The sequence below is a fragment of the Hemicordylus capensis genome, chromosome 2 (genome assembly GCF_027244095.1).
Source record: "Hemicordylus capensis ecotype Gifberg chromosome 2, rHemCap1.1.pri, whole genome shotgun sequence".
Lineage (NCBI taxonomy): Eukaryota > Metazoa > Chordata > Lepidosauria > Squamata > Cordylidae > Hemicordylus > Hemicordylus capensis.
The window spans coordinates 62324511-62345696 of record NC_069658.1 but is presented as its reverse complement, the minus strand read 5'-3'; the positions used below and the strand labels follow the sequence as shown (position 1 = coordinate 62345696).

The 21186-nt window shown below is 40.9% G+C and overlaps 1 protein-coding gene across 6 annotated transcripts in view; it reads left to right on the top strand.

Moving 5' to 3' along the window:
• Positions 1–21186, top strand: part of FAM172A (family with sequence similarity 172 member A) — a 324812-nt gene that overhangs the window by 170751 nt on the left and 132875 nt on the right. For all 6 annotated transcript variants that reach the window (XM_053293928.1, XM_053293933.1, XM_053293932.1 and 3 more), the window contains one exon: positions 3302–3421. In XM_053293928.1, the coding sequence (XP_053149903.1) occupies positions 3302–3421 (120 nt within the window). The remainder of the gene's footprint in view (positions 1–3301; positions 3422–21186) is intronic.

Here is a 21186-nt window from a genome sequence, read left to right as displayed (position 1 = left end):
AGCCCTGAACGGCTTAGGTCCGAGTTATATTAGTGAATGCCTTCTTTTACATGATCCCCACTGCACGTTAAAGTCATCTGAGGAGGTCCGTCTCCAGTTGCCACCAGTTTGGTGGCCACTCAGAGGCGGGCCTTCTCTGTAGCTGCTCCTGGGCTGTGGAATGCACTCCCAGCAGAAATCCGCAATCTTAATCATTTATTGACCTTCAAGAGAGCCCTTAAAACCTATCTGTTTGGCCTGGCCTTCCAGGGTTTTTAATTAGTTTTAATTGTTTTAATGCTCTAACCTGGTTTTCAGGGTTTTAATTGTTCTGATTGTTTAATTGTTTTTTAAGATGTTTTAATTTTTAATTGGTATTTATATTTATATTTCTGTTTTAATTGTTATTGGTTTTAATGGTTTCTGTTTGTAATTGTAAACCACCCTGAGCCATTTCAGAAGGGCGGTATAAAAATCAAATCAAATAAATAAATAAATGCTGGGAGTGCATAAGGGCAGCCCTTATATCCAGAAAAGGTATTTTTTACAGTGCAGAATCAAAATCGTAGTAAAAGTAAACTATGATGAATAACAGCCACCTAGGATGCTTGCATCAGCATACCAAAAGCTGAGAGATTCTGCCAGTAATTTCTGACCATGAACCAGCTGTTCTGAGTGTTCGAAGCTTGAAACAGAATGCCCTTCAAATGAAGGGCCTGTTCCGAGCTTGGAATGGAATGGCCCCATTCCAAGTTCAGAATACCAGAAACATTGTGAGTGCCATTTTGGAGTCCAGAAATGGTACTGTTCTGGCCTCTGCATATGCACAGCGGCCATTTGCATGGTCAGCACCACGACGCAAATGTCTGCACACATACACAGAGTCCAGAACAGCGCCATTTTGGACTCCAAAATGGCACTTGGAGCATGGTTGTTCCATCAGAACAACTGGCTCAACTGGTGGTTCTGATGGAACAATCCGGGGGGTTTTGTGTCCTGTTCTGAGCTTGGAACAGAATGCAAAATCAGGTTCGTGCACATCCCTAGTAGTTTCCAGTCTTGTTGGAACTGATGGAAAGTATCTTATGAAGGTTTGTTATCACATTTAACTAAATATAGTGTCTTTAGATGAAGTGATAGTACTGTCCTTCAGGACCCAGCGGTATAATTAGTTAATCAGAATGGGGTGAAAATAATCATAAACCAGATTACCTGTGGCCATTGAGAATAATAGATTAATATGGAATGAGCTGTCTATAAACTGTTCCATGGTGCTCAACGCGGTGGGCTGCAGCTCTGATGGCTGGAGAGTGGATAAAGCCCATTTATCTGAAGAAATCCAAAAATGGAAATAATGTATTTTGAAATTACTACAGTGATGAGATTTAGTGTTTAATAAAATCTAATTAAAACAGTTTAAATGTATCAAATACCCTAATGAATTAGCTGCTCAAAGTTTGAGCCTGAAAACTTCAGAGTGCTAGATGTGTTGAATTCTCAGGGTAGTTTTTCCACAAAAACATGCCACTGGGACTAAAAGTGCCACTCTACCGCAATATATTATGGCCTACAGTACTGAAAGGGATTGGGGGGGAATATTTCAGATATCTTTACATTTATATAATGTTTGAAATAAAAGTATTATGATTAGAGCTGTCAGCCAAGTATGGAATTTTAGTTGGTTAATCACCTGTCTTATAATAAATTAACTTGCATATTACCCAAGTCCCATTGTAGGTGTTTTTTAAAGATATTATAATTTAAGAAACTAATGTTACCACTGATCATTAGAAGAAAAAGTCATATTTTACATTTTCTTTTTCATTACCAGATCTGAAATAGCACACCAGAGAACAAAATAGCATCAAATATATACAAATATGCCCTCAACTTTCAGCTCCATTGCTTAAAATTTACCCCTATTGAAACCAAAGCATTTATAACCATTTTTAAACAACTTTTCCTTTTGTATAGGGACTTTGAGATCATAAATCACTTGTCCTTGAAGACAGGATGGCTTCTTTATGTTGGGATTTTTTGAAGTCTGATTTTTAAAAATGATTGAGCAGGATCCAATCTAGTGTTGTGCCAAAGTAACACTGTCTCAATAGTGTTCAAAATGTTGCTTAATTATGTTGTATGATGAAATTAACTTGTTTCTAGTTCTTGCACTAGATGTTGCACAACATGAGGTATCAGCTCATGGTTACACAACATGGTGCACCATGCTTCCTCCCTCAGTGTTTTGGTTTTTTTTAAACACTACAAACTCATCTTTTTTAAAAGCCTTTTTAATGTTCCATCTTTGGTTATATCTGGTAGGTTCTTTAATTTTTATAATTTCCCATTTTTAGCTTTTTAAATAACTTTTAATTTGGAACAGCTTCCTGCTGGGGCAGCGCTCATCCCAAATACTCATGTGTACGACCAACACACTCATGGCACCTGTGCATGTGTGGCTATGTGCATGCTGGCGCTGCGTGCAGAAACTTGGAACAGGCACCTTCCCAGCAGGAAGCAAGAAAAGACCTGCTCTTCTCTTTCTTAAAGTTCTCCTCCCCATGTCTTCAAACCAGTGCTCAAACCTCAGTTTTTTTTTTAAAGGGTGGATGCCATCTGCGTGTTGGTGCCTTGTGTAGGTACTTGGGATGAGCACCGCCCCAGCAGGAAGCTGCGTGGGGTGATGGAGAGCAGGTAAGGACCTGCTCTCCTCTTTCTTAAAACTCCCGCTCTCCACTCCCCACAGCGCTGAACCAGTTCAGACCTTGTGAACTTTGTTTGAATCTTGGTTCGTGAAAACCCTTAGCTCCTTTCCCTGCCCTTCACACTGCTACTCATACTTCTACCCTCTAAACATTCCACAGTAATAGCCTCTCCCCAGAAGTATGCTGCCTAGCAACCAAGGCCAGGTTGTCCCATTATTTTTGTTCCTAGGAGGAACTTCCCCTCATCTGGCCAGCTGGACAATTTGTGGCTTCTGATTCTTCCTGGCAGCAGTGGTGACTCATGAAGACTCTGGGGAGATGGAACATAACATGTCTACTGACCACCAGTGCTTTGATGTTCTTAGATCCTTGATTCTAAGGAAATATAGTAGTTGCTTCCATCTTTTAGCCATGATATTCTGTGTTCTAAGCAAATGTACAGTTTTTGTGCATATCTTTTGTGCATATCTATTTTCTTACTTTTTTCCCTTCATCATATTTCTTGTCTATATTATGATCTACTTGGGCAGGGACTTTTTCTTTACCTTATTTTGAGCACCTAGTAAGATTCTAGATAAATGAGCATAATCATAATTAATGTTATCTTCTCTTTCTAGGAAAATGGCTCTCCTGAAGAACATGCAATTTATGTATGGGACCACTTTATCTCTCAGTCAGCAGCTGAAAATGTGTTTTTTGTTGCTCATAGTTATGGTGGACTTGCATTTGTGGAATTGGTAAGTTTAGATTTTTCATGATTCCTATTTTCCTTTGATTTTCATGGTTTTCCTAAAAATTAAGCTACTTAATCTCAGAGTATATTGATTTGTGACTTTTTATTTTGCACCCTCTGTGAGGTTCACAAGGATTCAGTTAAGTAATATGACTTTCCTACTGCAAATGTGAACTCAAATGAGAAAGAGAACTTAGTTTGCTGGTTCATGGATACTGTTTGAAATCTAATACAAATCAGCAATGTAGAAAAATCCACAAAAAGTAAAGCAGCATAAAACCTATATATTTGGGACACAATCCATCAGGAACTTTCCTTGCACACACTTTTGTTTAAATGTATTGGCTCTTAAAGGTTAGATGCTAGTTTGTTTTTCAATAGAAAAGCATCTTTGGGAGGGCAACATTTTGAGAGGAGGCTGGTCCAAATAGGTTCCCACTTGTACCTCAAATGTTCACATGGCCACCATGTCACACGTCTGCCATCTTGAACTGAGGTTGATGATAACATCACAAACTGCACTATTGAGGTGTCCCTATGTGTCTCTACAGCTTTAGCAAATTTGGTTCAGGTCATTTAGGCGATTCACAAGTTAGCCCACTTGTGCCTCAAACATTCACATGTCCACCATCTTGAATTGGGGTGGATGACATCATCATAAACTATGCCATTGATGTGTCCCTACAGCTGTTCCAAATTTGATTCAAATCAGTTAGGTGGTTCACAAGATAGCCCACTTACACCTCAAACATTCATGCGTCCACCATCTTGAATTTGGGTAGATGACATCAGCACAAACTACGCCATTGAGGTGTTCCTGTGTACCTACAACTGTAACCAATTTGGTTCATATTGGTCCAGGCATTGCCAAGTTGATAGGGGACACACACACACTGATCTTATAAGCTTACTTTCCTTAAGAAAAGCTTCCTGTCAGGGTTTTGTACATGCATTTGCATGTCATGTGTAGTTAGGCCCTCAAGCAACACCTATTAATTTACTCTAGTATTAAATCAAGAGCTTTTTATGTTAATTGTGACTAGTACCTTTGAAAATGAATGAGTGACAAACTTTGGGGAGAAAAATCCTACCCATTACCTCTCAGACAAGCATTCGAAAGTGTTCCATTCCAATACTGATACTCATTACCACCAGTAACCAGATGAAATCACATGAAAAACTGGTCAGTAGTTTACTTTTAGAGATGTGCACCAAGTTTAAGCAGACAAAAGGGTTGAACTTTGGAATTTTGTCTCTAGTTCATGGGGTTTATTTCTCTTTTCTTAGACATGGATACACTTAGACCAGTCTCAGTTTGCCTGAAGGACTGGTTTCTGTATCTGAGAATAAAATGGTGAGGTGTAAGGATGTGGCTACAGCATGTGATTGAAACAGGGATACAGCACCTGAAATAGGGATCACACTGAACTTTGGTTGCTATGTGATTGAGAAACTCTTATCACTCGATATGTAATATGTGAACAGTCCTTATGTGGATATAAAAAGCTGCCAAAAGTAACTCCTGTTTCTTTAGTATGTTATGCTTTAAATCTTCAAACCACATTTCTGAAGTGGAATTTGGCCTTTTAGATGAAGCATTAAACATACTGTATGATTAATTCCAATATTCAGTTTTGCTTTTTGAATTGTGTAACATTTTGCATTGTGTAACTCAAGACATACTTATCCACAAAAATATTATTTTTTCTGTGGATTAATATGTCCTGGGTTACCCAGTGGTTTACAGTTAGGGGAACATATCATTCTTTAAATCTCTTGTTTTAATTGTGGAAGACTCTTGAGCTAATACAATCTGGTAACTGACATGATAATATCATAATATCACATTTTAGATTGTATTACACATATGGCGGTTACACATTTTAGATTGTATTACACAAACTATGTATGCATCAGGGACAAGAGCTGGGGGCAGGGGAGGTTTCAGATGTATCAGGAAAGCTATGAGTCCTGAAAAGCTGTGAGCTCACACATTCCTCCTCCATCCCCTTACATCATTGACTCCATCACAGAGCTATGACATTGATATCCTGGCTTGTTTAAACCATGGCTCCACAGCTCATGCAAAACCAGGAACTGTAACTTAACTATGATTAACAAGTCAGGATACGGAACCAACTTCAGATTCTGGTTTGACTCCTGATATGTTAACTGAGCTAAGCCATAGTTCCTAGCATTGTATGAATCACAGAGCTATAGTTTAGGCAAGTCAGGATATCCAACCATGCAAGCAGATGGGATGGGGAACGTGCAAAACCATGACATTGCATGGCTCATTCACATAGTGTGAAACCATGGTTTCTCATTATGTCTGAGCTAGCCCAAAGAAGAGACAGTGGTGTGTGGTGGGGGGGGCGAGAGAGAGGGAGGGAAAGTGGGGGAGAGTGAGTGAGTAAGAGAGGGAGTGAGTTGGAGAGAGAGTGAAGGAGTGAGAGAGAGAGAATAGGAATGTGAGAGTTTGCTATTTGGGTAGCTGGAGAGAAGAAAAGAGTGTTGTGCATTGGAATTTGATAGCCAAAATGTTGGATCTAGACAATAATATGTAAAACAATTTTTCTATTTAGGAACTATGGATAATCCTCCTCTCATTTTTTAAAAAATACTCCTTTCTCATTATTACAGGGTAAATTATAAGAGCAGACATGACTAGCTGTAATATTTGCGTGTTACTACTTGTCCTAATTTAAGAAGTTGCCTATTCAGTGCTACACATTAGCAAGCAATGAAAAAGCCTGCATGTGCTTCGGGGAAAAACTGTACTAACAGTGACTATTTTAAATTACTCATATACTTTTTCTACCCTATTTCCATCTTTTGATTTATTTATTTTTTACCAGTCTGCTCATGAACATTTTTAAGAGATATCAGGAAATCTTCAGTCAGAATTTCTTAAAAAGTTAAGAATGCTTGTCTGAATAATCAAGGTTCAAAACAGTTTTGAACTAACACCTCCCCCCCGGCCCGTTTTATCCCGTTTTCAGTCACTGACTTGAGATGGCATGGGTAACAGATGCCCAGTGTGTCATTCCCATTTTGCTTGTTTCTCTTGTCATGCTGGTGGATATTTTTCCACTTTTGTTCTGCTTTAATATGAAGCACACAGACGTTTCAGAATAAGATTTGACTTCTGACCTTGGGGCTTCTAGGGTCAGGATACTCAGAGCCTGTGAAATTATCACAAGCAGAGCTAAAGTTTTTCTCCATCACAGGAAGTAAGCAGTAAGTAAGAAGTTTAAAAGGAGCTTTGTCAGATAGACAAGATGGTCTCAGTAATGGTCAGCTTCTGTAGTCTGCTATCTCTGCAGGAGGTTATGTGCTTGAAAGGGAAAGTATAGTATATAACCACGGGCACATCACATATCTATCACACATGCAACACTAGATCTTTAACAATATATTTTATAGACTAAGACTTAATTTTAAGAAAACTAAATGAACTTTGAAAGAGATATTTAACAATATGATTAACATATATATTTGTTGTAGGTATAGGCAAACTTTACATACTTATCTTACTCAGTAAATCATCTATTAAAACATTATGCTCTTTTTAAATATAGTTTTTCTCTGTTCTTAGAAAATTAGAAATGTTTGTTAAATTAAAAAGACATGAATAACAAAAGGACTAAAATTATTCTATTCTTCCTAAATAATCCTAAATAAATACACTATTTTATAATGCTGAAGTACAGTACTACTAGGGAACACACTCCCCCCCCCCCTTGCATGGAAGTGAATTCACACAACTTTGGATTACTTCACACAAGATAACTCTTCTGCCTTAGTGAAAGCCATGTGAAAACACGTTTTGAGACACAGAAAAGTAGAAATGGAGGTACAATTGTGCTGTGTCTCCAAGCTCAGATGGGACCCCAAAAGTATAACACATTAAAATCTAATTATAAATTAAATTGGCTGACATCCAGACTAATGCTACACAAAAAGGCAATTTTTACCAATCTCCCCTTTTCTCTGCAGCCCCCTGTGCCTCCCAAAGATATGTCTGTGATAGCTGCAGCACTCTCAAGGACATATTTTTAGGAGGCATCGTGGTCTCCAGGAGGAGGTGGAGATAGTCAAAAATTCCCTTCAGCTCTAGCATGTGCATAGCATTGATTTGGGTGTCAGTGCCTTTAATTGGGCAAATATAGGCAATATTATTAGTTAAGATCAGTTGCTCAAGAGCTGGGCTGAGTTTGAAAAATCAAAGCAAACTACTCTGCATATAAATTTCAAAATTTTAAATTTATTTATTTATTTAACACATTTTTATACCGCCCAAAACGCAAGTCCTCAGGGCGGTTTACAACAAAACAATAAAAACAACCAATAAAAAGATTAAAACATTTCAACAATTAAAAATTTAAGACTATTAAAACACAATTAAAACAATATCTAATTAAACGCCTCAGTGAACAAATGCATCTTGACTGCCTTTTTAAATGTTGTAAGAGATGGGGAGGCTCTTATTTCAGCAGGAAGTGTGTTCCAAAGCCTCAGGGCAGCAATAGAGAAGGCCTGTCCCCGAGTAGCCACCAGACAAGCCAGTGGCAACTGCAGACGAACCTCTCCAGATGATCTCAGTGGGCGGTGTGGTTCATAGCAAGGAAGACGTTCTCTTAAATACCCAGGGCCCCCACTGTTTAGGGCTTTATAGGTTACAAACCTTGTACTTTGCCTGGAAACTTATTGGCAGCTAGTGTAGATCTTTTAAGATAGGAGTGATATGGTCTCTCTGAGATGACCCAGAGACCACCCTGGCTGCTGCATTCTGGACTAACTGCAGTTTCCGGACTACATACAAAGGCAGCCCCACATAGAGCACATTGCAGTAGTCAAGACTGGAGGTGACCAGCAGAGGTATTACTATTCTGAGGTCATTTATCTCAAGAAATGGATGGAGCTGGCGTATCAGCCAAAGCTGATAAAAGGCACCTCTGGCCACTGCCTCAACCTGGGACACCAGGGAGAGTTTTGTGTCCAGAAGCATTCCCAATGGGAACGAAAAACCCCAACTTCAAGTATACAATGATGGGATCTGAGCTGTCGGTGACTGACCAGGAGAGGGATCTTGAGGTCATGGTGGACTGCTCGTTGAAAGTGTCGACTCAATGTGCGGCAGCTGTGAAAAAGGCCAATTCCATGCTAGGGATCATTAGGAAGGGGATTGAAAATAAAACGGCTAACGTTATAATGCCCTTATACAAAACTATGGTACAACCACACTTGGAGTACTGTGTACAATTCTGGTCACCACATCTAAAAAAGGACATTGTAGAACTGGAAAAGGTATAGAAGAGGGCAACCAAGATGATCAGGGGCCTAGAGCACCTTTTTTATGAGGCAAGGCTACAACACCTGGGGCTTTTTAGTTTCGAAAAAAGGCAACTGTGGTGAGACATGATAGAGGTCTATAAAATCATGCATGGTGTGGAGAAAGTGGATAGAGAGAAATTCTTCTCCCTCTCTCATAACACTAGAACCAGGTGTCATCCCATGAAATTGATTGCCAGGAAATCTAGGACCAACAAACGGAAGTACTTTTTCACACAACACATAATCAACTTGTGGAATTCTCTGCCACAAGATGTGGTGACAGTCAGCTTTAAGAAGGGTTTGGATAACTTCGTGGAGGAGAGGTCTATCAATGGCTACTAGTTGGAGGGCTATAGGCCACCTCCAGCCTCAAACGAAGGATGCCTCTGAGTATCAGTTGCAGGGGAGTAACAGCAGGAGAGAGGGCATGCCCTCAAATCCTGCCTGTGACTTCCAGCGGCATCTGGTGGGCCACTGTGTGAAACAGGATGCTGGACTACTTGGGCTTTGTGCCTGATCCAGCAGATCTGTTTTTATATTCTTATGTTATGTTCTTATGTGCAGACTGCACACCTGTTCCTTTCAGGGAAGTGTGACTCTATCCAGAACTGGCAGATCAAAATTATCTCCCGAGTTCCCACCCCACACATAAGTAACTCTGTCTTATCTGAATTCAGTCTCAGCCTGTTACCTCTCATCCAGCCCATCACTGCCTCCAGGCAGGCATTTAGGGAGGTTATGCCTTCTCCTGATGATGTTGACATGGAGAAAAAGATTTGGGTGTCATCAGCATACTGGTAACACCCTGCACCAAATCTCCTGATGATCTCTCCCAGCAATTTCATGTAGATGTTAAACAACATCGGAGACAGTATGGAGCCCTGAGGGACACCATACCAAAGTTCAGTTTTTGAAGAACAACAGTCCCCGAGGGACAACGTCTGGAATCTGCCTGAGAGGTAAGAATGGAACCACTGCAAAGCAGTGACTCCCACCCCCAACCCCCTCAGATGCTCCAGAAGGATACTATGACCGATAGTATTGAATGCTGCCGAGAGATCCAAAAGGACTAACAGAGTCACACTTTCTCTGTCAATTCCCAATTGGAGATCATCCATCAGGCCGACCAAGGCAGTCTCAACCCCATAGCCCACCCAAAAGCCAGTTTGAAATGGGTCTAGATAATCAGTTTCATCCAAGACTGCCTGGAGTTTGGAGGCCACCACGCTCTCAATTTCCTTGCCCAGCCATGGAAGATTGGAGACAGGTTTATAGTTGCTCAACTCTGAGGAATCCAAGGTAGGCTTCTTCAGAAGTGGTCTAATAATTGCCTCCTTAAGGCAAGGAGGCATCCTCCCTCAGAGAAGCATTTATTATCTCTACGTGGCCTTTCACAACAACCTCCCTGCCAGATATTATTAGCCATGTCGGGCAAGTGTCAAGAGAACAGGTGGAAGGCCACATCGCTCCAAGCAGCTTGTCCACATCCTCACAAGTTACAAACTGAAACTGTAACTGATCAAGCCTCAGCACATAAGAGGAGTCGCTGGACACCAGTCTTGTGTGCTTGATCCAGCTCTCTTGCTCTTGCTCTCGCTCTGTATGAGTGAAGGGACTCTGATACAGATGTGTAATTTCCCCATTGCCAGAATCTCTGGCTGAAGCTAGCTTTTTAAAAAATCTAGCTTTTAAAAAAATAAACACTATGTTAATTAGGACCATTAACTTAAACTATCTTATAACTTTACATAGCATGTGCTGTTTTGGAGCTGAATGAAGATTACAACCACAACCCAGAACCCAAAGTACAAACAGCACCTTCACATGTGTACAGAGCACTGGTTTGAACCGATTATAATGCACATAAGAAGCTCATGTGTGGGGGGGCTTCCCTGTTTGTTTCAAGGGAGGAAAACTACCTTTAGAGTTACTAACCTTTCAAGAAGCTGCTATATCTGTGCTTTTCAGTGCAAGTTGTTATAGGTGGTTTTGGTTATAGAGGTGGTTATTGTTACCTTTGTGCTGTGAAAAGCTTCATCTGCTGATTTCTGCACATCAAACTGCTGTGAAAAGCATGAGATCTGGGCAGTCTTTTTTCCTGGTCAGTTGGCAATGCTAGCTTGCCGAAAGAGCTTGTCTTGGGGCTGCACAGCACCCCTCTATGAGATTTGGAGTTTCAGGCTTGCAACCTACATCTTGGATATCTGAGTTCATGGGATTGTGAACTCTGCACATGCCCATATTTGGCAAACGATGCAATTTGGTCGCTTAGCACAAGCAAATATGGGGCAACACTGCCCAAGATCAGAATAACAAACAACTGTAGGGAGTCCCCCATGGCCTCTCTTGTTAAAAGGAGGAAGCTAGCAAGCAGGGGATGTGAGAGCGATCTGGTTGTGACATCTGTCACCCCATTGATCACCAGGGTTGATTTGGCTGATCTGGCTGGCTAGGCAGGTGTCCCCTTCCTCCCTCACTGCTCCATGTGCGTCCCTTTCAAAGCTGTGCACTCGGTGGAAGAGGACAACCATCCCAGATAGGAGTGTATCGTTCTTCAGTCAAGGGTATACGATAGCTGCGCTCCCCTGCTAGAACCTCCAAACAAGCTAGCAAGCAGAAATAGTGCTTTTGTGCTAGCAAGCACAAAAGAAATAGCTAACTTCCTTCACAATAGAATTAGCCTCGCTAATCACTCCTACAGCAATCCAGATAAGCATGGCACACCCCCAGTCTCCTGTCACAAACTTAATGAGCCGGCAAGGACCCAGAGGTAGTTAGAGACTCCATTGGGCAGCAGGGAGATCGGTACACCAAGAGAAGTCCCTGTCTCTAACTACCCTGGTCCCCAAACTTAGGTACACACATTCAATATGGTCAGACACTTCCACAGGGATCCTGATCAGGGAGAGGTTGTTCTTATAGACTACAGCCACTCCACCTCCCTGCCCACGTCCCTGTACCCGCTCCTCAATAGAGTACCCTAGAGGGAGAAACTGGGACCAGACTGGGCCACCAGCCTCCCCCAACCAAGTTTCTGTAATACATACCAGGTCTGCCTCTTCATCCAGAATCAGATCATGGATGGTTTCCAACTTATTCTGGACAGACCTGGCATTACAGAGGAGCAAGGTGAGAGTCTGTGGGAGGTTGGCACTGCTCCCTAAGGTCAAAGAGCTGGCAGGGCAGCCGGAAGGGGAAACAGCTAATAGAGTTTTGACTTCCCTTCCCCTGTAATGACGCGCTGACCTGCCAACTTTACTTCTTCTATTCCCTACCACCACTGGAATAGCCACCCCACAGTCAGTGGACACACACCCTGTCTCCCCATCCCCAGACAAACCAAGACACATATGAAACACCTAGGACCCAAAAACAACAGATATGTTGTTCAGATCTAAAAATCTTGTGATCTAAAAATCTTGTGAATAGACGTTGCAAGACTTAACGTTTTTTGAGCTATGTAGCTGTTGATCTTTTAAAAAAATCTTTTACTGGACATCTCAGCTAAGCTATTTACCAGCAAATTAACTAGGAGCTACCTAGGTAAAAATTTTCAGCATAGAATATTTGAATCGACATCCAGGCTAGAGTGTGGCAACATGAAGTATTTTAAATATTTATGCTTTTAGCATACTATTTAGAAACACCTGAATGAATGTAAATAGTAACACAGCAATCTTGGGGGACAGGGGGTTGTTAATGAAACTGCTCTGGACTGTTGGCTAGGCACTCCTAACTAACCTTTGGAATCAGCCAATCTAGAGTGAGCAGCTCATTACAAAATAAATTTGTGCAAAGTTTCGGTTTTGGAAATGACTGACAGAGTCAGTCCAATGTAATTGAGGTCCAAATTATAGGGAGGAGAGCTGGTCTTGTAGTAGCAAGCAGGACATGTCCCCTTAGCCCACCCTGGTTGCATATGAATGGGAGACATGATGTGTGAGCTCTGTAAGATATTCCCCTTAGGGGATGGAGCCACTCTAGGAAGAGCATCTAGGTATCAAGTTCCCTCCCTGGCATCTCCAAGATAGGGCTGAGAGAGATTCCTGCCTGGAACCTTGGAGAAGCCACTGTCAGTCTGTGTAAACAATACTGAGCTAGATAGACCAATGGTGTGACTCAGTATATGGCAGCTTCAGTCAGGTTTATTTAGGGTTTTAGGAGTACAGAAAGGAAACCTTGATTAACAAGCAACACAATGAAGCTATTCTCACTGCCAGGGGAAATTGGGCTAAGGGAGCCCAGCCCGATTTCCCGAGTTCGTCTGCTGCCATGGGCCGCACAGCTCCCGGCAGCAAACTGCAAAAACCACCCCTCCCCTTAAATGAGGTTAGCAGAGCAAGCGCTCCGCTAACCCCATTTTGTTTATCATGTGCTGCCGCGGCAGGGCTCCGCACCATGGCAACACATGAGGAGACCCCCAATGGGAAGCTGAAACAAGCCTCCCGGCGCAGGGCATCCTGGAACCTCCGGGGGCCAGGTGGCCCCTGATCCCCGCCTCCCCTGCTGGCTCCGTGACTGAGCCAGCAGTCGTGTGGGCAGCTGATCCAGCCGCCTAGGGACAGCTCCCTGCACTACCCTGAATGGTGCTTCACACTAACAAAACTAACTAACTAACAAATATTAATATTAACTAATATTAACTAACAAAACTAACTAGGCTAATAATATCAATACTACTAGATTGACGCTCAGAAAGAGGCGTTTTAGCTTAAGATCTGGATTAAATCCACTCAAGGCTGGCCAGAAAAACAGTCTGAGAGAACAGCTTTAGATTTCAAAGAGATCAGGATGAGAGGGGAGCAAGAGATTTCAAAGCAGAGATTTGTACACCTAGATCTTTCCAAAGGTTTGTTCAGACACTTGTTTCTCACTCAGTACCGAAGGACCTCTCTCTCCAGGGACAAGCAGGGAGATGGGATACAAGAGTGGCGACCCATGTGCCACTCGCGAGTCAGAAAGCAAGTAAAAGTCCAAAGGTGGTCTGATCCCAAGAAACTGGCTCCTTGCTGGAGCAGAGTGTGCTGCACAGATTGGGACTGAGACAGGGCCAGCCTGGAGGCTGGGAGCAGGATGGGCATGAGAGCCATGGCACAGCAAGCAGGTATAGCTGATGCAGTGGGTGAATCCAGAGACAAGAGAGATTGTTTGGTAGTCTCGGTGGCAGAAATAGGCAACATCTTGCACTGGGGCAAAATGTTGACCACACCTTTCTGCTGACAAGGGTGACATCTGTGATGGATAAAAGAGTACATTTTGTTCTGTTCAGTCTTGGGGTGTGTGCTCTAAATACACAATGGAGTGAAGAGGATTGAGAATCCTCTGTGTGACAGGGTAAGCTTGTCTTTGTGGGTCAGGAAGACCTGGGTGTGATTGGAATGTTTTAATGAACCTGGAGCCAGCAGGTTCAGCTTCTGTTAGAGAGATAAGCCTGTTATACCTTACAGTATCTACTCCTTCCTGCGAAAAATCCAGTGTGCCAACATGGGAGGGAGTTCTTTGGCCATTCCTGTTAGAAGAATAGCTCTTAATTAACTCGTGTCTACTTTGTCTTCCTCATCTGTTCTGGAATCATGGAGGAGGGCATGAGGAATAGTACTCTTTCAGTCACGGGTTAGGCTTGACGTACCTTCCCCATGCTGCCTGCCAAGCGACATACCCACGTGAGTTAGCTCATGTAAGTAAATGGTGAGCCCATGATCCCATGAGTCCAGAGAGTCCAGAATGGAAACTTCAAGCCTGTAGTGCCAAATCGTGTACAGTGCTACTGCCCCCCCCAACAGACTATCTTCGTAAAAGGGTATTGGCTTTATGTAATAAACGGAAACAAATCAGTCATAAATGGAGACATTCTTGTTGTTATTGGTGGTGTTATTACAATGTGTACCTTGTCTTTTAGTAGAAAACACACTCAGGTGGCATTTGAATAACTAAAAATGGCTTAAACAATAAATCAATGACCATAACAGAAAATCTGGGGCAGATTTTGGGCTGTGCTGCACTCGTATCAGTGAATATTTTAAGTCTTTTTAAAAAAAATACTGTTGTAAGGCCACTGGCTGTGCAGTGACTGATAGTTCACTGCAGAGCATCGTTCACACAATGCAATCACTATTTTGCTATATTTGTTTAGATGTTTTTGTCACATTGGTCTGGCACATTGGTAAATTGCTTGTGCAATTTACTAGGCAGGGCAGCTTCATGATGAGGCAAACCAGTCACTGGCTCTTTAAGAAAAAGACAGATATCATAAAATATAATGGCCACTCAAATATTTTATATAAATAATATGTGTCTACAGCTTGATATTGTTGCTAACCACAGATCACAGAAACCTAAACTTGAAATCAATTTTAAGAAAGCGTGTGTAAAACTTTGATTATGCAAAATATATCCAAGCCTCTGTACTTTTTACTTAATTTGCCTGGCTGTTTGAAAATATTGAGTAGTTTAGGTTTGACCTATGTGTTATCTACCAATTAACATAATTATAAAGAAACTTAGTATAAATCCTTAAATGCTGACTTGCTAAACCTATTACATAAGACGTTGAATTGCTAACCACATACTGTCGTGTGCTGTGCCTTTATATCTAATCCTCTGCTGAGAAGTCTTTTATGACACAAACATGGGGGAAATTAGTTTAGTTCTGATAAAACTAGTCTATATTTCATTATGATTAAGGTATGAAAGAGTGCAACAGCTTTTTCTTCTCAGTCCAAGTTCCTGATACTGTACAACGTGTATATTTGTATCAAAGCAAAAGCAATTCCCAATTTCATTCAACATTAATTCATTCAACATAATTTGTATCTTCTTGGTTCACAGGCTAGATCAACAGCAGAGCTGTGCTTCAGAGCATCCAAAGCCAAATATTGAGTACCACCTCCTTGGAGCCATGTGGAGACAGCAGCTCCCAGTTTGCTTGTCTCCATTCAATACTGTGAGATTCCAGTGTGAAAGGGTCTCCTTTACAGGAGTTGCTGCCCCAGCAGTGTGCATGGGGAGCACACCTTCCAGCGCGCCCCATGCATACCTTCTGCTATGCTCTGCACACCTGTGGGCACCAGGAGTCGAAATCGACTTGATGGCACACTTTACCTTTACTTTATATAACTCTAGCCTGGTCCGATTTAGCATGGGCACTGTCACAGCCCAGTCTCAACTGCCACCAGCCCGGTGCGTCTGGTCGCCACTCAGAGGTGGCCCTTCTCTGTAGCTGCTCCGAGGCTGTGGAATGCCCCCCCGGCAGAAATCCGCAATTTGAAATCTTTATTGGCCTTCAGGAGGGCCCTCAAAACGTATCAGTTTGGCCTGGCCTTTTAAAATTGTTATAAATGGTTTTAATGTTGTAACCTGTTCTTTCAGGGTTTTTTAATTGTTCTGATTGTTTAATTGTTGTTTTATGTTTTAATTGTTGTTTTATGTTGTTTTATCATTTATGTTTTAATTGTTAATTGATTTTAATTGTTTTGTTTTAATTGTAAACCACCCTGAGCCTTTTTGGAAGGGCAGTATAAAAATTGATTGATTAAATAAATAAATAGCCCCTAATCTTCACTGCTGCCACTCTTTACCCGATGGTGCCCAATGGAGACTCTGTTCTTCCGCCAGCAGCATACCAGGATTAAAGGTAGAGTGTGTCATTGTGTCGGTGTCAACACCTGGCGCCCACAGAGCCCTGTGGTTTTTCTTTGGTAGAATACAGGAGGGGGGTTACCATTGCCATCTCCTGCGCAGTATGAGATGATGCCTTTCAGCATCTTCCTATATCGCTGCTGCCCAATATAGGAAACATACCAGCAGGGATTTGAACCTGCAACCTTATGCTTGCTAGGCAAGTCATTTACCCACTGGGCCATTAGGTGGCTTATACCAGGATTACCATTGTCATAAACCTGCTTTTTCTTTTAAAAATTCTATTTTATTTTGTGATAAAAATATTTATATCACAGCTGCTTCATAATAATTCTATTACTGTCATCAGGACCTAGCATCAGCTCTGCAAAATAGTTCTTCAGGAAGTTCCAAAGAGGAAGAGGAAATAATGAAAGAGCAGTACAGTACTGGAGGTACTCTGTAGAGCACCTCCTGTTCTCTGCTGCCCTTTTATTATTTCCTCTTCCTCTTTGGAATTACGGTAGCAGCAAATAGAGGAGGTAGGAGGGTGTGTGTCAGGACAGGCAGTGGCAAGTGGTGCTGCTGCCGCCACAGCAGAGAATGCAGGTGTTCTGGTTGTTTCCACCTTGAGAAGCTGCAGTAGCTGTTGTAGTCGCCACAAACAAAAAGATGGAAGTGCATGGACAGGGTGGGGCAGACATCACATTGCCTCAGGTGCACCATGATCTCTCACTGACCCGAGTTCACTATTAAAGGGACAGATATCCACAAGAAACATTTATTAAATTGCCTTACAGACTCTTTAGTAATCTTATATAAATGCAGATCAATACTTTCCAAATATCTTGTCTGAGTAACATTTTATTTTGAATAGTTATTCAACTACAATTTTCAAAATGGGCTATCATTTTAATAGTTGATAATATGCTTCTTGTACTGCAGAAGACAGAGCAATCTTTATTTTCATTAATATTCCCACCGGTGTGCACTGTTGCACTTCAACTGTAAGTTATCAAGGTGATATGTTTAGAATAGTTTGATTAAGCCGTGTGTGTGTGTGTGTGTGTGTTTGGCGGGGGGGGGGTGTTGGCTTGGAAATATTTGGGTTATATTTTGACCTGATCAGGTGTCACCATGACAACAAGATTATATTTTTAGTCTGTAAAGGCTGGAGATGATGCTGATTATTTAAACAAACTTCAAACTGAATGATGGTTTAGAAATCACTGTGTACAAGTCTTTGCAAGAAGCATTATTTGTTAGCATTTTTTCTTATTTCTGTTTTAATGGTTCTAGGATTATATTTACATAGAGGCAGCATCGTAAATGCATCAACATTCATTTGAACTTTATATTTTTATAAACCAAGCTATGTTGAATATGTTTGTCTTTTCTTTTATTAAAGAATTAATTTAATTGAAAGCCCCTCAACAATGTGTTTAGAAATATGAGTATAGTTGCAGCAAGCATTGACAATAACATTTCATTCAATAGAATGATAGTTTGTGTTTTTTTTAAAGCTCTTGCGTGCCATATGACTGATACATGCAATGTACATCAACAGATATGGAGAAGAATGTTAAAAGTATGGGAAATTGTTTTTTTAAAATCTGCATTCTTTTAAACCATGTTCTTGTCCACTTAAATCAGCCTTGTTGAATTATATTTTAACTTCTTTTTGTTAGCAAGGCTGACACTTCATTTTTATATTCTTTTAAAGCTATTAATTCAGACTCCCCTATTACACTGTGGCTATATAGAGACCTCAAGTAATTTTCAACTAGCTGTTGAAAATAACCTAGTTTAAGAGTTCAACTGAGAGCGTGAGGGATTCATCATTATATATTTACTGTCTGAGGCTGATATAGCTGTAAGGTTTTTCAGATCCCATTGATCTATTGCGCATGTTCCCTCCCTAGGTTGCAGGACGTGCTTCTATTTGCATAAGGCCCTGGGCAAGGTTCTTTCTTGCATTGATTGGCCTGTCCAAGGGAGCCTGATGTGTTCTTGCATTGATCACTTTGTCTTTTCTTGGAAGACAGTGTTACACTGAGTTCATCTCAGACGTTCTAGGGAGAAGGTAAAACTTTACTGCAGATGTCTCAATTTTATTCAGATGTTCCTTTGAGTACAGGTTTTTCTTTTTCCAGGACACCTGTCTCTCTCTCTCTCTTTCCCCCCCTAATTTGGATATATTTCTGCTGTTTGTTGCCTGTGTTTCTATTTAAAAGTTGCGTGAAATAAAGTTGCCTGTATGTATACCACTTTTTCATATTATTTTGATTCAGTATAATGTATTTTGCTCCTAGCAAAAATAAATTACATTTTCCTTATAGTTTTTAGAAATCTATAGATTACATTCTTTTTATTAGAACATAGAAATTAAATTCTCCTTACAGATTTAAAAAGCAGAGTTTTCTCTGTTGGTGTTGTAGGTTCTTATTCCCTTTCTACTTCCAGATTATTTTAGTCTGAACCTTTAGTATTTTTTCAGGACATGTTCAGCAAACAACAGCAGCTACATATAGATCTCAGTACCAGTGTAGATAATGTTTGACTATAAAATAAAAGTGAAAATAGTTGGTTATATATTGATCAAAGTAGTAAGACAATACTTTCAATAATATCCTTACATATTTAATGGTGAAATTAAACTGTAGTCCAGGATATAACTCAAGTTTGGGTCAGCTTGAGTGGAGATGCTATTGTGAAACTGTTTACTGTAGAGAAAGCCTACTATAGTCAATGAGATTACTTCTGATGGAGTAACTAAAGATGACACTTCTTTTATGTATTTGAACTTGGTAGCTATATCATACATAGTCTGTAGGCCAAGTTCTATACAAGCTATGTTTATTCAGAGGAACCAGAGTTGCAGCTGAAGCTTTGTCAATTTTGTCACATCAGTTCCCACTACAGAAGAAAGAAGCCACTGCTGTGTTTAAAAAATGTGTTGTGACTTTGGCATTGGGAACTTCTGCACCATATTTTAAAAAGTGTCCCCTGCTTATGCATATTGCTTCATTGGATTCTGGCCTTAAATTCAGTGGCTCCCATATTGCACAGGGAATTTGCAATGGAAGGAAGAATCGGGAATCGCCAATGGAAGCCTCTTGTGAGCCCCCCTGTAAAACATGCCTGTGCAGCTTGTGGAGACAGGGCTGTTTCATGCCTACTCACCCTTATGAAAACGCAGCTACGATGGTACAGGTGGACCTTGCCATCTGTGGTCCCAGCATCGGTGGTTTTGTGTATCCATGGTTGGGCCATATACACTTGAGCTCAGTATACATTGCTCAAAAAGGCTTAAAATCTGCATATCCACAGATCCTAAGTGGCCAGAAATGACCTCTGAGGTTATTTCTGGTCACCATTTTTCTGAGCAGAGCCATTTTATGGCTCTTCCTTGGGGGGAGGAACATTACCGTGATTGTTTGTGTGTGGAAAATTGCTGAAATTGGGGTGGGGGAGCCTTGTTGGACAGCTGGACCATGCAGAGCATGGTATGGCACTTTCCCCTCTGATTTCTTCCATTTAAAGCCATTTTTTGCCTCCAGGTACCTAACCCCCCAATTGCCGTTGATTCAATGTCTCATTATCCGCAGTTCTGTTATCTGTGAAAATCAGCAGGAATGAAACCCCTGATAAAAATGATATCTACCTGTATTCCCATTGGGAATGATGGAAGTACTGTCACAGCTGCATTTTCACAAGGCTTAGTCAGGACACAGCAGCCCTGCTTCCACAAGCTGCATGGGAGTGCTTTATAGGAGCTCACAAGGAGCATGTGCACCTCTCACTTCCATCAGTGGTTCCTTTCACTTTAGGGGAGTCATTAATAGCCAAAACATTTCTGTCTGATTCATTCAAAGCAGCCAACAACCTTATAATAAAACATTTTCCCAACAAAACTTCAAGTGAAAACTGCAAGGGAACCAGAGGCACGAGCAAAAAGGAAAAAAATACAATATCCCGCCCACCTCCAATAATTATTCTGTGGTGATGGAAGACAAAGCAGATACGACATGTACTTACAATTAAGGAATAAAGCATCTCTGAGTGTATGCCAGAAGTTTGATTTCAGTACCAGAAAGCTTTGTCTTATACACAAAAATCTGTTTCTGGTGTTCTTCTCAGCTTTCTTTATTCAGCAGCCACTTGGAAGTGGGGAGGTCATTGTTGCTGTTCACAAGAGTTACTCTGGCTGATCTACTGCAGATTACCCAGAGATCTACCAATGGATCCTGATCTATCTTCTGTCTGTGTTCTAAAAATAACCTTTGGTCTGTGTAGGAAAGTAGTTCATCACTTGGGCTTTTGTATCCTGTTCAAAAGTGTGTGTTCGTACTTGGTAGATTGTGGACTCAATTGACTTTTGAAAAATATAAAGATAATTCACAAACTCTTGAGGTTGTAATCCTGTGTACACTTACCTGGGAGTACACCATTGAACGTAGTGGGACTTGCTTTCAAGTAAACATTCATACAATCCTATTGTGTGTGTCATATCTCTGTTTCTAAGTTCTGTGTTCTAAGATGCAGAAGATGTTTGCAGTGACTGAAATTTTGAAATATTTTGAATATGTTATGTAACTATATATGTTCTAAAATATTTTGAATACATTATGGATTTTTTCTTGCAATAAAATGTAGCATATCATAAAGTAGCTATTGCTATCATACCACATAAAATATATAAAGCATAATCCAACCAAAGTTAAGCACTCACTAATTTCAATTGAAGAATATAAGCATGTGCTTAATTATCCTATTAAATCAATAGTAGAAATTAATGTTGGTAGGTTTATGCTT